Consider the following 17,327-nt stretch of genomic DNA (forward strand, 5'->3'; position numbering starts at 1 on the left):
TTTGTGATATCCTGCATCTGACAAAAATACACATTCCATTGGATTGACATATATTAGCATGTTTTATATTTCATTTTGTTTTGGTAACAATCTTTTAAGTATTGAAGTATCCTAATAAATAGAGGACTGTAAAGAAAGAGGAACCATGGCAAGAAATTTCTTGCCTCCCTTCCCCAATTAGTTATTAAACCACAGTTCTTTGATATCAATTGTGGAGTTTTTGTGAAAGTGTAAGTTTTAAAAATATATTCCTTACCTCTTTCTAGACTTTTCTGAAACCTCCTCAGCATCTTCTGATAATTACTTTAGAATGAAAAGCAGAGTCTCTTACCTAATACTTCACTGTAAAACTGGTCCCAAAGCTGAGAGTCATATTGTTGGAGCCAGAAGTCAAAGAAAATGGTAAACATTAAATTTTTTACCCTTTGCAGAAAGGTCATTTTGTCTGGTAATGCTGCCATGACAACAGGCACGTAGGAAGGTGGAGATGGAATTTGCCCACAGTATCTCTCCATTGTGCTACCCAAGGAGAGTCTTAGTGTGTACACAAAAGGGATTCCCAGAGTCTCGGCAATCAGCTCACCACAGGGCATCACAGGGTCTATAACCATAACATTATAGTTGGTGTCCTGGAGTTTCTTCATGATTGTCTGGTTGTAGACAACACTCTCACAGACAAGTTTTAAATCTGTGCTTATTTGAAGGAAAAAATCTTGAAGTTTCTTTGCTGATTGCCAGGGTGACAATGTTGGCATGACGTTAACAGATAGATTCAAAAATTCGTTTAGACTATCTTCAGCAGTCTCTTTGTCCTGTGGCACTGAGAACATCTCGAAGTTCAGTGTGGAAGGCTTGTTGTTCTCAATGAGAAAATTTTGTGAAGACACCAACACAGTCACTTCATGGCCTCTTTCCATGAGTTTCTCCAGAATAACCTTTAGATTGAGCCAGTGGCTCATGTCACAGGGCCACACCAGGACCTTCTCACAGAATCCACAGCCAGTATAGCAGAGCTGCAGCAGTAGAATTGCTGAAACCCACTTCTTGGACATCATGATAGCAGCTCCCTCACACACTGCTCTGCAAATGCTGAATGCTTGTTGGGCACAAAATTGAAGTGGCAATTTAGACATCAGTCAAGTTAAAAATTAATTTCTGGAGTTAGGTAACTTACATGCAGAGAACTTTGCCAGTTGTTAACTGGGCATGATATTTGTTCAGGAGAAGACAGGAAATATTTATATATTTTTGAGGAAATGATTGCAACCTTCTAGGAGTTTTAAAAATAGATTAAAATAGAAAAAAATAATGTTTTATTGACATTTTTAAAATATGATAGAACCCATTAAATATATCTAGCAAATAATATAGTGCATCTCATGGAACATGATGATTAATAATTTGGGGAAACACGAAAATGTATGTCTTGTCATAATGTTGGTCACATGCTAGCATGTAGATAAAACACACACATTGCCTAATATAGGAGGAATATGAACACACTAATGTTGTACAAAGATACAGCATTTCAGGCTCTCAGAATATGCTGTCACTCTAATGTGAAGAAAATCAGACAAAGCTTCAACACAGAGGATACATTTCAGCTGAACTCAGAAGCAAAGAATACAGGAGAAGGGTTTTAAAGTTGAATAGAAGAAAAGGATAAAAAGATGAATGATATGTAAGTCATGGTCATTTAAGTATACAGTTGTTAGTTCAGTATATATGGAGCAGAGGCTAACACAAAACTGCAGAAAAGGGAAATATTAGTTAAAATAGGACACTTTGGAGAGCCTTAAATGCTATACACTGGGTTCAGTTTTAATCTTCATAAAAAGATGTGTACTCAAATTTTCAGATCAGGTACAGAAAATGATCATATATGTCCTTTAATAAACCTAAACTGGCATCTGAATATTATTTGAGTTGCAAAGAAAAAAAGCATATGTAAGTAGTTAAAATTAAATTTTAAGACAGCAGGATTTGATCAGAGTTATCAGGGAGAATATAATATTGGTTTGTGAATAGAGGGTCTAGAAGGAGAGTCATGACTGATGAGAAGTGAGAGGTGCTCAGTCATTAATAAGGAAGTGCTTGGTTTACACTCTGAGCAATCAGAGTGATAAGAACTCTAGTAAAACCACAAAACACTAAAGGAGTAGTAGTTACAGAAAGATTTTTTGACTTGCCATGTGTCATTAACGACTGAACATGTATGTGAATCTCAAGGGAGGGGAAATATTTAGGAGCACAGATTTTGTGTCCCATCATCGATCTGTATTTCAGTCCAATTCCAATTTCTCTTCAAAATGTTTGATATTTCATGCCTTCAACAAGCAACTTTTAGCACTTATTTTATACTGGATTCTATACCATGCACAGGGTATAAAGAAACAAGTAAGATACATTTCTAATTCAAAATGATCTCATAGATTATTGCAGAAAATAAATTAGCCCGATATACGTCTCCATTATACTTCTACAAATATAAGGGAGATGGATCATAGAAGGTATAGATAAAATGAGGAAGGGTAAAGCTCGTGAAGGAGGTTGCTTGGTGGAGAAAGATAATGATGAAATTATAAGTTAGTTAAGTCTTTAAGAGTCTACTTAGTAGGTTGAAAAGTATTTCTTATAAGTGAAAGAGAATGTTAATGTATCTGTATTCTAATAATTGTGACATAGTTATACCAAATGTTCAGTTACAAAATAATATTCAATAATTTGAAAGAGACATTGAAATTTCAAGTCCCTTGAGAGCTTTTATGTTTGGAAAAAAAATAAAACAACAGAGTAGGTTTGCTTAAAGATGCAAAGAATAATCTAGGATCAAGGATTGAGAGTTGTGTTGTGTTGCATAATTAGGCTTTGCATAAACTCTGCTGCTGCCACTGCTGCTGCTAAGTCGCTTCAGTCATGTCCGACTCTGTGCGACCCCAGAGACAGCAGCCCACCAGGTCCTGCCCTCCCTGGGATTCTCCAGGCAAGAACACTGGAGTGGGTTGCCATTTCCGTCTCCAATGCATGAAAGTGAAAAGTGAAAGTGAAGTCGCTCAGTCATGTTTGACTCTTAGCGATCCCATGGACTGCAGCCTACCAGGCTCCTCCATCCATGGGATTTTCCAGGCAAGAGTACTGAAGTTGGGTGCCATTGCCTTCTCCAATAAACTCTGCTAATGACTGGTGAAAAGCATAATCCAAAAGAGAATCAGAAAATAGACAGCTACGACAGAAGCATAAATTCACTAAGAGAAAACAAATAATGTTATAATCTTAGAGGATAAAAGTCATTTTATACAGGATAAATAACCCCTAAGTGATTAAACAAAGATTGATAAATGTATCTAATCACTGTGATGAAGTTCATATGTTGTAAAAAAGTTTAAATGAAGTCAAAGAGAGAGCAGAGATATATAGTACAGGTTAGAAATTGACCTCAATATACATGTTATTGGGCTTCCCTGGTAGCTCAGCTGGTAAAAAATCTGCATGCAACCCAGGAGACCTGGACTCGATCCCTGGGTTTGATCCCTGGGATGGGAAGATCCCCTGGAGGAAGGCATGGCAACCCACTCCAGTATTCTTGCCTGAATAGAGAAATATCTCTAAGTTATTTTATTATATGAGAAAACTAAGATAGAGCTCAGATTTTGAAGAATGATTCATTTTCATAAATTTAAAAGTATAGGCATATATATTCATATATTCCAACTGAAACATTTACAATTCTGGATAAAATATAAAATTTCCCCATTAAAATTCATTTCTGATTTTCAAGAAAGAAAAAAGTCAGCAGACAGAATCCCTAAACAAAGTCAAGGTAGGAATTCTGATGTTCAGTCTTGTTTCTTTGTAGAACATACCATAGGTGCCAAGAGTGGAGAGAAGGAAAGTCTGAAGCCTTGCCAAGATCCTACACCCTGCGTGTGTTCATGCAATGCTAGATTCTCGAGATATGGCCTCCCTTTTACAAACAAATTCACTTACACAGAAGTTTACAGCAATGATAATTGCTAGGTTTGACTTGGTGGTGTGTAGATGAAAAAGATCTCTTAGAATTCTTAACAGTCAATCTTCATATGGATTTCCAGTTCAAACTAGAAAAGCCTCTTTGAAGAAACTTTGAACCTAACTGCAAACACTCCCACTGATAAAATTTGAAGGTAAATAAGCACCTCCCTGTTAAAACAAGGCTTCAGGACTGAGAACCAGCAAAAGCAGCAGAAGCCAGAAATATGAATTCGGCGATTTAAAATATTATTGTATGAAATGAAAAATAAAATGATTTTTTACAATAAAATTAAGGGTATGAAAGTGAAGTCTGAAAATATTGGTAAGGAACAAGAGACTAAAAAGAATAATTGTGAAAATTTGCAAAAGAAACAAAGTGAATTTCTGGAATTGGATGGTATGGGGAGGGAGGAGGGAAGAGGGTTCAGGATGGGGAACACGTGTATACCTGTGGCGGATTCATGTTGATATATGGCAAAATCAATACAATATTGTAAAGTTAAAAATAAAATAAAAATATATATATATATATAAAAGAATTCAATAAATCAGATTTAACTTAATGAATAGATTGAAGGGTAGATTAAGCACAGCTGTACAAATAAACAGTGACCCAAAAAAGAAATCAAAAGATGTTATGTAGAATTAAGTTTTGAATAAAAAATGGAAACAATGGTAGAGTGTTAAAGATGCATGAAGAATACACTAAGGCCTTTGAATCTAGTTATTGGTTTTGTCTACTTAGGACTTCCTCTTTCAAGTCTTTCTTTACTCTTTAGAGCTTGTGCGTTTTTCATGCAGCCAGACTGCACAACTAAGCCCTAAATTTCTGTTCTTTTATCCAAATCTTTCAACTACTTTAAATTTTCAGTCATTTTAAACATAAGCAATTATAAATTAAGTAGAGATTTCTGTATATCCTTCAGGATTATTACTATATTTTTCTAAGAGTGATTTTCTATTTCCATTACTCCTTCTGAATTATTCATTGGAATTTTATTGTAAAGGATTATAAAAATATGTGCCAACATATGATTAGTATGATTTGCAGTCTCACAGTATCTCCCTTCAAGATGCTTGTTAATCACAAAGGGGAAAATAGGGAGAATCCTGGCAGACGCACTCGGAACTAAGTGCTCAAAATATGGTCACTAGTAATAAACTGTCTATATGATGTACCTCTGATGCATCTCACTGTGAAGGACACACGGTTACTTCTATAGTATTCTTACCCCGAATACATTATCTCTCCCTAATCCCAAGAAAATACCAGGAAAAACGTTGAGGGGTATTCTAAAAATTTACTAGCCAATGCTCTTTAGAAAAACAAAGACAGCCTGTGGGAACTGTCACAAACTGAAGAGTAGGGAGACTGGACAAGTACATGCAAGGAGGAAACTTGGATTGTATACTGAAAATAAAAAAGGATATCAGCAGGATAATTGATAATTTTTCATAAGAATTTCTAGTTTTGATAATTTTATCATGATTATATAAAATATTGATCTTAAAAACCCAGTCAATTAAAACATCAATGATTCCTTCTATATTTATTAATTAGAATTTAAATAATTTCCTACTATTCAATCACTTATTTATACTTATATTGCTATAACTCAAAAATGTATTTTTATACATTTAATTATAATCATTATTTATTTTATTGTTCAAATTGTCACAGATATTGGAAACTTTTTCATACATTGGTTTCTACATCCTTTTGATATGGCCCCATTATTTTCAATTACTTGTTACTTTTTGAAACCACAAAATGTTTCAGGATCATCTACTATTTTCACTGTCCCAACCTTAAAACTGACCATTTCTTCAAAGAATGCTGGTTCATTTTATTAGAGAATGGCACTTAAAAATCAAGATGAGTATAGGACTCTGTGGGAGAGGGTGAGGGTGGGATGACTTGGGAGAATGGCATTGAAACATGTATAATATCATATGTGAAACAAATCACCAGTCCAGGTTCGATGCATGATACAGGATGCTCCGGGCTGGTGCACTGGGATGACCCAGGGGATGGTATGGGGAGGGAGGTGGGAGGGGGATTCAGGATGGGGAACACGTGTACACCTGTGGTGGATTCATGTTGATGTATGGCAAAACCAATACAATATTGTAAAGTAATTAGCATCCAATTAAAATAAATAAATTTATATCAAAAAAAAGATGAGTATATTAGACGTGTTCATTGTTACTTGTGTTTTAGCTGTATATAGATAGATATAGTTCAGGCTTTAAACAACAATATCAGCAACATCAATGTCAACTTAGAAACACACATATATATAATATTGACAATTTTAGAATTAGCAATAAGAAAAATGCTAAAACATTATGGATAATTCAATAAAACCTTGTAATTCATGATTGCAGTATAAATTTCTGTGTAAAATATTTTTAATTTTTTAATAAAATAAAATTCTAAATTATAAAATTTTTTGGTATCCATTTATTGAATGGAGTATCCTTTCTCCATTGTATGTTCCTGTTACTTTGTCATAAAATAATTCTCCACATATTTGTGGGTTTATTTCTGGCCTCTCAATTCTGTTTCATTGATTTATGTGTCTGTTTTCCAGCCAATTCCATGCTGTCTTAATTATTATAGGTTTGTAATACAGCTTGGAATCAGGGAGCATTGTACCTCCAGTTGAGTTCTTCAGCTCTAGATTTTCTGCTTGATTCTTTTTAGAGTTTAAATATCCCTGGTAAATTATTCTTTCTGTTAATTAATTCATTAATCTTGTTCCTGAACTCAATGAATTGCCTGAGTTTTCTTGTCACTTTTTGGGTTTCTTCATGATAGTTATTTTGAATTCTCTGTCAGATAATGATATTCTGTGATTTTGTTTGGTTTTTGGAGAATTTTTATATTCTTTTTGTGGTGCAATGTTACTGTAGATCTTCATGAAGCTCGAGTTGTTCCTCTGCTGGCACATTTGAAGTAGTGAATGCCTTTCTTCTTTAGGTAATGTTTTCTTTCTTTTCTCGGCTGGTAAAGAATCCACCAGCAATGCAGGAGACCCCCATTTGATCTCTGGTTGGGGAAGATCCTTTGGAGAAGGGATAGGCTACCCACGCCAGTCTTCTTTGGGCTTCCCTGGTGGCTCAACTGGCAAAGAATTCTCTTGCAGGGTGGGAGACCTGGGTTTGATCCCTGGGTTGGGAAGATCCCCTGGAGAAGGGCAAGGCAACCCACTCCAGTATTCTTGCCTGGAGAATCCCAAAGACAGAGGAGCCTGGGGAGCTGTAGTCCATGAGGTCGCAAAGAGTCTGACACCAGTAAACAACTGAGCAACTAAACAGGAGCAGGAAAGATTCAATGGGTTAGAAATTAGCTGTCCTTCTATTGTTTTCCAGTAGGTGGCGAGATAGCACAAGTTTTTGTTTTTTTCTTGCACACGCTCTCTCTAGTTCTGTTTGAGAGTAGGCACTTTCCACCCTCCACCAGCTCTGTCAGAGGTGTTTGCTGGTGCTGGCATGTCACTGCTTTGGAGTCCTCGGTGCCCTGCTACCACTGTGTCACTGGTATTGCTGCCTGAGGCTCCAGGAGAGTGGGTGCTTCTGCTGGGTCTGTCATCTCCTGAGTCACATACAGGCTTGGTCTTTGGTCTCTACAGGGGTGATGCAATTTTGGGAAAGTAGGGATCACAAGTTCCTCTGCTGTGAGTGTTTGGTCCTTATCGTGGAGCCAGAAATCAAACATTATTTTGTTTCATAGACCCCTTACTCATTTACTGTGAGTGCTAATGTCAACTGACACAAGCCTTTCCAACCACTACATGGGGATGACTGAAAATGGAGAAGGAGAAACAGGGCCACAGGTGGAAATGAATAAGAAGAATGAGCTAAGTGGTAGGAGTTATTTAGTCTGATAAGTATCTGAAAAGGACTGGAGAGCAGCTATGTTAGAAAGGGATCTTAGAGATTGATTGATGTGTTGGTCACAAAGCTATATACAATTGATATGCAAATCACTGTGTGCTTTATGTACTTTAAACAGATACAAGAAAATTATTTATTAATAAAAGATAATAACGAGACAGCACTGCACTTCATATGGTTACAATTAAAGTAAAAGAATGGAAAGAAATGCCCAGTTAAGTGAAGATGGAAAACAATTGGAATACTAGTAAATGGCTGATGAGATTACAATTGGTACAAGAACTTGAAAATTAGCAGTATTTTCTAAAGCTAAATAGATTCATACCCTATGCCTTGGCAATTCCTTTCTTATATATACACCTTGTAGTACAACATACTTGTATTCACCAAAAGACATGTACAAGAATGTTCGTAGCAGTGTTTATCAAACATAGCCAAAACCAAGACAGCCAACATGACCACTGGCAGTAGAATGGATAAGTAAAATTCACATTAATTCAAAGATTCTGTATAGCTATGAGAACAAACACCCCATATTTACAGGTGACAACTTGGACAAATATAAAAAGCATGATGTTAAATAAAAGGAGCAAAATACAAAAGCGCTATAATGTGCGGTTCATTTATATAGTTTAAAATTGGTCAGAGTTAACCTGTGGTGTTAGAAGTCAAGAAAGTTGTTATCTTCAGATGGGTGTAGGGTGTAGTCAGGAATGAGGAAGTTTAGGGAATTATGAGTGTAATAATGTTTTGCTTCTTGGTTTGGGTTCTGGCTGCATGGGTTTATACTGCGAAATTGGAATGAGCTGTACAATTTATGACTTATGTTTGACTTGCAAGAAAGGTTACACAGAATCTTAAAAAGCTCACAGCACTAACCATAGGAAAGCCATATGTGAGAAGGAATTAAAAGCCTATGTGAGGGCAGATTAACAGAGATCCGCATTTTCCAGGGAAAAGAGCAGATGTTGGCAGTGGTGATTAGAATGGGAGTAGGATACAGAAAAACAAACAAACAACAACAACAACAACAACAACAAAAAACACTGGGCCTCAAAAGGCAGCCAGAAATCAAGTGCAAAAAATGTACTGAGTAATTTAGTACAGTTTCAGGTAAGTGTGCTGGAGGGGAAATGTTATGAGGCTCATTTATTTTATGTTTATTTTTTTTTTAATGGTCTGGATAAAGATAGGGTTAGCTATAAGGAATACATCTAAAATTTAGCAGCAGGGAAAGAGGGACCAACATGGAGCCTACATGGTCCTTACAGGTAAAAGCAGGTGTCAGCCACAAATGGGCACTTGTCATGGACGCTTGCCATCTACCTCTACAAGGATTAATATCCTGCTGAAGCTGCTGATCTCCAACACCTACTGAAGGAGTTCAAGGTGGAGAATAGAAATGAGGTGCTCTGTGCTCCAGGAAACTGGCAGGACATGTCCTCAGATAGTTAGATTTGCACAGGAGTTGATTTTATAAGCCCAATTCTTGTATCTCCTTATATCTAGAAAAGTACTAAAATCCTTCTTTGTGGTAACAATTGCTTCTCATGACTAGCAGAACCTTCATGAGACCAGCAGAAACTTTCACAGAAAATATGTGCTTGATTGCACTTCCTCCCCCTTTACCAAAATCACATGTATACTGACCTTCCTCCCTTGCTGCTGCTGCTGCTAAGTCGCTTCAGTCATGTCTGACTCTGTGCGACCCCATAGACGGCAGCCCACCAGGCTCCCCCGTCCCTGGGATTCTCCAGGCAAGAACACTGGAGTGGGTTGCCATTTCCTTCTCCAATGCATGAAAGTGAAAAGTGAAAGTGAAGTCGCTCAGTCGTGTCCAACTCTTAGCGACCCCATGGACTGTAGCCCACCAGGCTCCTCCATCCATGGGATTTTCCAGGCAAGAGTACCGGAGTGGGGTGCCATCGCCTTCTCTGGACCTTCCTCCCTTACCTCTTTGGAAAAGTTGTTCAGAGCTACCTGAGGGGCTGTCTCCTAGGCTGCAGTCCTCATATTGCCCCCAATGAAACTTAACTTGCAACTCTCACATTGGGCATTTTTTTTTTCTTTTTGTCAACACAGGCTATACTGGCTGAATGGTACATAGATTAGTACTGGTCTTTCCTCTCTTCTGTCTGCAGAGTGCTGGGAAAAATAGAGACAGACCAGGAAACCAAAAGACACAGGCAAAATGAAACCATTCAGTTTCCTTATCAATTTAACTATTTTCATTACAACATTCAAGTCCTCGGCCTTCCTGTGGCTATAGCAAAGGCTCGTAAGCAAGGGTTAGAACTGGACATGGAACAACAGACTGGTTCCAAATAGGAAAAGGAGTATGTCAAGGCTGTATATTGTCACCCTGCTTATTTAACTTATATGAAGAGTACATCATGAGAAACACTGGGCTGGAAGAAGCACAAGCTGGAATCAAGATTGCCGGGAGAAATATCAATAGCCTCAGATACGCAGATGACACCACCCTTATGGCAGAAAGTGAAGAGGAACTAAAAAGCCTCTTGATGAAAGTGAAAAAAGAGAGTGAAAAAGTTGACTTAAAGCTCAACATTCAGAAACTAAGATCATGGCATCTGGTCCCATCACTACATGGGAAATAGATGGGGAAACACTGGAAACAGTGTCAGACTTTATTTTGGGGGGCTCCAAAATCACTGCAGATGGTGACTGCAGCCATGAAATTAAAAGACACTTACTCCTTGGAAGGAAAGTTATGACCAACCTAGACAGCATGTTGAAAAGCAGAGACATTACTTTGTCAACAAAGGTCCATCTAGTTAAGGCTATGGTTCTTCCAGTAGTCATGTATGGATGTGAGAGTTGGACTGTGAAGAAAGCTGAGGGCAGAAGAATGGATGCTTTTGAACTGTGGTGTTGGAGAAGACTCTTGAGAGTCCCTTGGACTGCAAGGAGATCCAACCAGTCCATTCTGAAGGATATCAGTCCTGGGTGTTCTTTGGAAGGAATAATGCTAAAGCTGAAACTCCAATTCTGTGGCCACGTCATGAGAAGAGTTGACTCATTGGAAAAGACTCATGCTGGGAGGGATTGGGGGCAGGAGGAGAAGGGGACGACAGAGGATGAGATGGCTGGATGGCATCACCGACTCGATGAACATGAGTTTGAGTGAACTCCGGGTGTTGGTGATGGACAGGGAGGCCCGATGTGCTGCGATTCATGCGGTCGCAGAGTCGGACACGACTGAGCAACTGAACTGAACTGAGTACCTAGTCCTGCCCACTCGAGAACTACCTATGGGCTGCATGTACAGCAAATCTCTCTGAGGTTGGAAGAGAAATCAGGCTCAGTGTAGTTTGAAGATATCTTGCAGAACAATTGGCCAGGACAAGATTTATTAATAGATTCACTCCTGAATATGAAAAATGATCGGCCTATATTCCCAGATAGGCCTGTCCCATTTGGAGTTAGAAGCATATTTAAAATTGAATTGATGATCATTTTAGTTTACTTCATTCATAAAAGATATCCTCACTGACAAATAAAGCAGAGTTTTTAACCAATGCAATTAGATAGTCGCTCAGTAGTGTCTGACTCTGCAACACCGAGGACTATAGCCCACCAGGCTCCTCTGTCCATGGGATTCTGCAGGCAAGAATATTGGAGTGGGTAGCCAATTCCTTTCTCTGGGGGGATCTTCCTGACCCAGGGATCAGACCCAGGTCTCATGCATTGCAGGCGGGTTCTTTACCATCTGAGCCACCTGGGAAGCCTATTTACTTACTTCTCTCTCTTTCAAAATAGATATTTGAAGGGTTTTGTTATTGCTTGTTTGTTTTTTACATTTTATTTTTCTAGCCTTTCTCACAGAACTGAAGAACAGCCATTGAAATGGACACTTGGCAGCACATGACGTTATGAAACCTCTTGTGTTCAAAGAAAATAATATCAAATATATAAACTGATCTGTTTCAGGATTGGGTTACAGTTCACAGGTGTCTCTAATACTCGATGAATGTAATTGCAAACAGAGGACAATTGGATTTTACCAGTTCTTCTTGAAAATATTCAAGGCAGTTATTGTTGTCCAACTACATTGAGTAACATGAGGAGCATAAAGGATTTAAGGAAACAAAATATTCAATTTCTTAAATACTTCTGCAGCTAGATTATTATCCTGTGAAAATGAGAAGTTGGGAACAATTTGTATCACAAAGGCTTTACACATGTTATATAATCTGTCACAGTACCATTTGAGAAGGGAGATTTTGTATATCGCAGAGGCATTAATTTTCTACAAATATTTATTGACTATGTGCTATTTACATAGTCCCATAATAGTATAATCAGGGCATTGTCATTGCACAGTTCTGTGTAGTTTGTTATAAATAATATTCAACATCAATATAATCCTTCGTAATTGACATAGCATTGCTGCTATTGTTCAGTTGTTCAGTCATGTCTGACTGTTTGCGACCCCATGGACTGCAGCATGCCTGGCCTCCCTATCCTTCACTATCTCCTTGCTTGCTCACACTCATGTCCATTGGGTCAATGATGCCATCCAACCACCTCATCCTCTGTTGCCCCCTTCTCCTCATGCCCTCAATCTTTTTAGAGTAAAAGAATAGTATCTTGCATATTACCTTTGTAAGAAAGTACCATTGGTAACATCACTTAATCGCTGTTAATTACTATCCCTGCTACTACGAACAGATCTAGAGAAAAAAAGCATTTAGGAAAGAATAAAATAGAAAAAGAAAGAGAGGAAGACTCATGAAGATCAGAAAAAGAATACAAACAATAAACCATAACTGGCCTATACAGTTTGTTTGATTTTGTTTGATTTTCATAAAGAATTGGTAAGGCGAGAAACCCTGAGGCTTGCCAAAGATCCCTGAGCAATTAAGCTGGAGGCAATGCTGACCCAAGCACCCAGGGAAGCCTCAGGATGGAGAGATAGTGAGAGGCAAAGAAGAATATAAATTCAAGTTCCCAGTGTCTAATCCTAGGATTTTTAAAGCTTCCTAAGACAAAGAAAAAATGGAGAATGAAGAAGGGAAAGTAAATCAGGTATCACTTCAAAAGTATTTTTAGTAGTGTCATAATTTATCCATAAAAAGCAGAGATATTACTTTGCCAGCAAAGGTCCATCTAGTCAAAGCTATGGTTTTTCCAGTAGTCATGTATGGACATGAGAATTGGACTCTAAAGAAAGCTGAATGCCAAAGAATTTATGTTTTTGAACTGTGGTGTTGGAGAAGACTCTTGAGAGTCCCTTGGACTGTGAGGAGATCCAACCAGTCAATCCTAATGGAAATCAGTCCTGGGTGTTCATTGGAAGGACTGGTGCTGAAGCTGAAACTCCAATACTTTGGCCACCTGATGTGAAGAACTGACTCATTGGAAGAGACCCTGATGCTGGGAAAGATTGAAGGCAGGAGGAGAAGGGGATGACACAGGATGAGATGGTTGGATGGCATGACTGACTCAATGGACATGAGTTTGAGTAAGCTCTGGGAGTTGGTGATAGACAGGGAGGCCTGGCGGGCTGCAGTCCATTGGGTCGCAAAGAATCGGACATGACTGAGCACATGAACTGAACTGAATTTATCCTGGTGAATGTATTTATATTTTCATTTGTATTTGAAGATATTTTCATTTATACTTGAAGGTTGATTTGCACTTTTAAAAGCTATTACCTAAACAGGCACAAGATTATTTGTTTGAGACAACATCATGCATATTAATACCACCATTCCATTGTTTAGGAATTTTCCAAAAATTATATTTAATTGTGTACACATATATAATAAGTAGTAAAGAACCTGCCTGCCAATGCAGGAGGCATAAGAGACAAGGGTTTGATCCCTGGGTGGGAAACATCCCCTGGAGGATGAAATGGCAACACACTCCAGTATTCTTGCCTGGGGAATTCCGTGGACAAAGGAGCCTGGAGGGCTACAGTCCATGGGGCAACAAAGAGTCAGATATGACTGAAGTGACTTAGCCCACACATATTTACTTCAGCTTGGCATTTGCAGTGGTATGGAAATCTTTTGCTGTATCAACAATAAGAATAAATAAGATATCTGGAATCATTAGTAACAGAACATTTTAGAGACTTACCTAGGACTTTGCTGTAGTATGAATTCCACTCACCCCAGTAGGATTGAAATATATAATCTTGCAGGGGATAAGATATGGTGTTTTTAAGCCTTTCACCGAAGGACATCTGGTCCGTGAGCTCGGAAAGGGCTGCAGGTACATAGGACGCAGGTGCTGGAATTTTTCCGCAGTGTCTCTCCACTGTTGACGCTGGGGAGAACCTCAGGGTGTACATAAATGGAATTCCTAATTTCAGAGCAACCAGATCTCCGCAGATTGTTACAGGGTCGGCCAGTAACACATCAAAACGACTTTTCCAAAGTCTTGCCATTAACTTGGGGTTGTTTAATACGCCATCACAGATTTGTATATTAATTCGGAAGAAAGTATCTAGGAGTTTTCCTAGTTCTTTGTAGAAAGTCCAGAGTGTGAGAGGAGTCGGTCTGTGATCTATCCACAACATTATCATATGTTCAATTAAGGAATCTATATTGCTTTTCTTGTAGGAAACAGGTATCACCTCAAAATTCACAGGAGAGTCAGAATTGGAGTTGATGAATAGAGTCGCTGATGAAGCCAGTACAGTCACATTGTGATTTCTTTGATTCAACTCTTCTAAAATTATCTTAATATTTAACCAATGGCTACCATCCGTTGGCCAAATTAGCACATTCCCACTTAGAACAATTTCAATCAGAGTCAAATTAAAAATCAGGTGATGGTAAAACTTCTTAGGTATGGTGACATCCATTATGGAAACCATCTTACTGTAGATCTTTTAAGATGAAAAGAAGCTTTCAATGTATAAAGTATTTAGGTAGATTTTTTTTTCAAATAAAATAATATTGAATGTGACAGCTACATTCTTTCATAACTCAACTGATCTATAGATTAAAAGGAAAACAATATAACTCAAGTTCTTAAATGTATTAATATGATTATTCCAACAAAAGAAATGAAATCTGGTGCTATTTTAAAGAAAGAGAAGCAGACAGGTTATAAGCCTGATACCTGTGTTTTCTTCAGTAGTAACTCTGGTTTATAAAATATATATTCAGATTAGTATATCTTTCCCCAAATTAGTTAGATAAAAAATAACAGTTCTCACTGCTATGGCCACTTTGTCAAGACTTACAGTCCTTTCAAGTTGGATGTCTTTAACTATAGGACATTTTTACATGCATTGTCTGATTCAATCCTTTTCATAGCTTGCTTGGCAGAAGTGATTCACTCCATTTCATGGAAAATGAAACTAATGTTGAATTGCATAACCCAAAGCATATTTGACAGAATAGTACAACTGGGATGATAATCATGATAATTGTTTCACTCGTTTCTGACTTCTTACAATAAGTTTTAGGAACTTTGTCAATGCCCAGTGATGGGCATTGTTATCATTTCCCCATGGCTCATATTTAGCAAAAATTAAAAACAAGATTCACTTAAAGGAGGTTTGCTAAAACACCTCAAGGAGTTGTTAGATTAACTGAGTGATAAATTACTACATATTTGATAGAGGACCTTTTTCTTCTGTAATAAAGCAAATTAATCACTGTCTCCTTGTTACAGGGAAATTTTAATTTTCTTGCCTATGATGTATTTACACACAATCAAGGAGATAGGGACCAGCACCCTAAGGAACCCCACACTTTTTACTCAGAGCTGTTTAGTAGCTTAACTTAGGTGGACACTAGACTTCATCAGTCCCACATTCAGAAACTGTCTTTTAATAAAGTTTGTGACCCTGGTGAATTACCAAGATCCTCTCAGCTTTAGAGATGATGCTAATTTGCTACACTACATTAGCAATAATATCTGCAAAGCTGCTTTGCAAACTGCTTGGCTCAGAGCAAGAGTTTAGTAATGCCAGCAGTCTAATAAATTTGCCATAAGATTGCCCAGTAAATCAGTGGGCTAGCCACAGACTTACTGGCTAGACATGGATGTAATGATATCTATTAGTTGAGGTTCTTAGTGAATACCAAATCGAACAAGGTCAACTATTAATATACAATGGTGCTGTTTTAAAAGTTAAAATATTTAAAGGCTGCCATTAAAAAGAGAAAATAAGAACAAATAAAGTGATTAAAAGAATAGAAGGTGGGAAATGAGAATGGAAATTAATTGCTGAATTTTATCTTCATAATCTATTGCCTCTGAATTGTGTCATTTCAGGCCCCTGAAGAACAAGAGGACCAGGAAAGCTGAGAAAGGGAAAGAAAGCATAGAGAAGTGATACTTTTAGAATGATTATATTTGTGTCCTTTCAAGAGCTAGCCCCAGTTTGATTATAGTGGCAAAAATTTGTAAATTAATTAGGTTTTGAAGAAAAATAGCAAGAGAAGAGTATGAGTAATCATGAGGTCCATTAAAATAGGTCTAGTGAAAAGAATTTGAAATATCTTCATAAAGAAATCTGTGGCTATCATGATCTTATAGAAAGGAGACAAGCACATATAAAGAACACCTGAAAGTTTATATGTTAAACACTGAGCATGTAAAGAATATAAACTGAAAGTTTATATGTGAAATACTGAGATTTGTCCAATTATCGAAGTCCATGTAAGTATAATAATTAATTAGAGATTACTGTCAATAACTATGAAAACACTTATCAAAATATACCCAAGAATCAAATGCAAGTAGGCAGCCCTAAATTATCCTGAATTAAAAAAAAAAGAAAATTCAAGAGCTCATGGAGTCAGCTTTCTACTGTTAAGTGATCTCTTCAGGACAATAATATAATTATCTATTTTAATAAAGACAATAAAAGATAACAAAATTGATTAGTAACTGATATATATGTATAGATATTAAATTATTCTTGACTGTTGAAATAATCTCATTATAATCAATAGAGGTATCTGCTTTTTTTATTCTATGGTTTCCTGTATGTCTAAATTATTCATAATTTGAAAATTCAAAAATTATGAAGAGATTAAAAATAAATTATGTTTGGGGACATATGCATGTATAAGCTGATTTAAATTTCCATCAGTGAAAAAATAACAAGCCAAATGTGCATAATTTCATGAAAAATTAAAGTTTTGTAACTTAAAACAATCACACATTTGTTTATTAGTTCATTATAAGGGTTCAGTAATAGCACTGTGGAATTGTCATTCTGGAGACAGCATATGTCCAGTTGGCCCAACTTCATCAGTTTGTATGTAAGAAAACAGGTCAAGAGAAGTTTCAATAATCTGAAAGTCATAATGCTGTAAATGCATAAGTATTTTGATTTTCCATCCAGTGTTTTTTCTTCTATATTCTACTTTTTAAATGAAATAGTTGAGGTACATTTTATAATAGTAAAAATTTAAAAATACTGT

The 17,327-nt window shown here is 37.1% G+C and overlaps 1 protein-coding gene across 4 annotated transcripts in view; it reads right to left on the reverse strand.

Annotated features, from left to right (window-relative positions):
* LOC133249631 (UDP-glucuronosyltransferase 2A1) overlaps nucleotides 1-17,327 on the reverse strand; it is a 57,910-nt gene that overhangs the window by 24,350 nt on the left and 16,233 nt on the right. The window contains exon 3 of one of the 4 annotated variants that reach the window (XM_061420357.1): nucleotides 14,017-14,648. The exons of 1 other annotated variant lie outside the window; for it this stretch is intronic. In XM_061420357.1, the coding sequence (XP_061276341.1) occupies nucleotides 14,017-14,648 (632 nt within the window). Of the gene's footprint in view, nucleotides 1-256; nucleotides 1,095-14,016; nucleotides 14,649-17,327 lie in introns of those variants that run through there. 2 more of the 4 variants (XM_061420354.1, XM_061420356.1) reach the window with 2 other exon arrangements.

This window comes from Bos javanicus, chromosome 6, assembly GCF_032452875.1.
Source record: "Bos javanicus breed banteng chromosome 6, ARS-OSU_banteng_1.0, whole genome shotgun sequence".
Taxonomy (NCBI): Eukaryota; Metazoa; Chordata; class Mammalia; order Artiodactyla; family Bovidae; genus Bos; species Bos javanicus.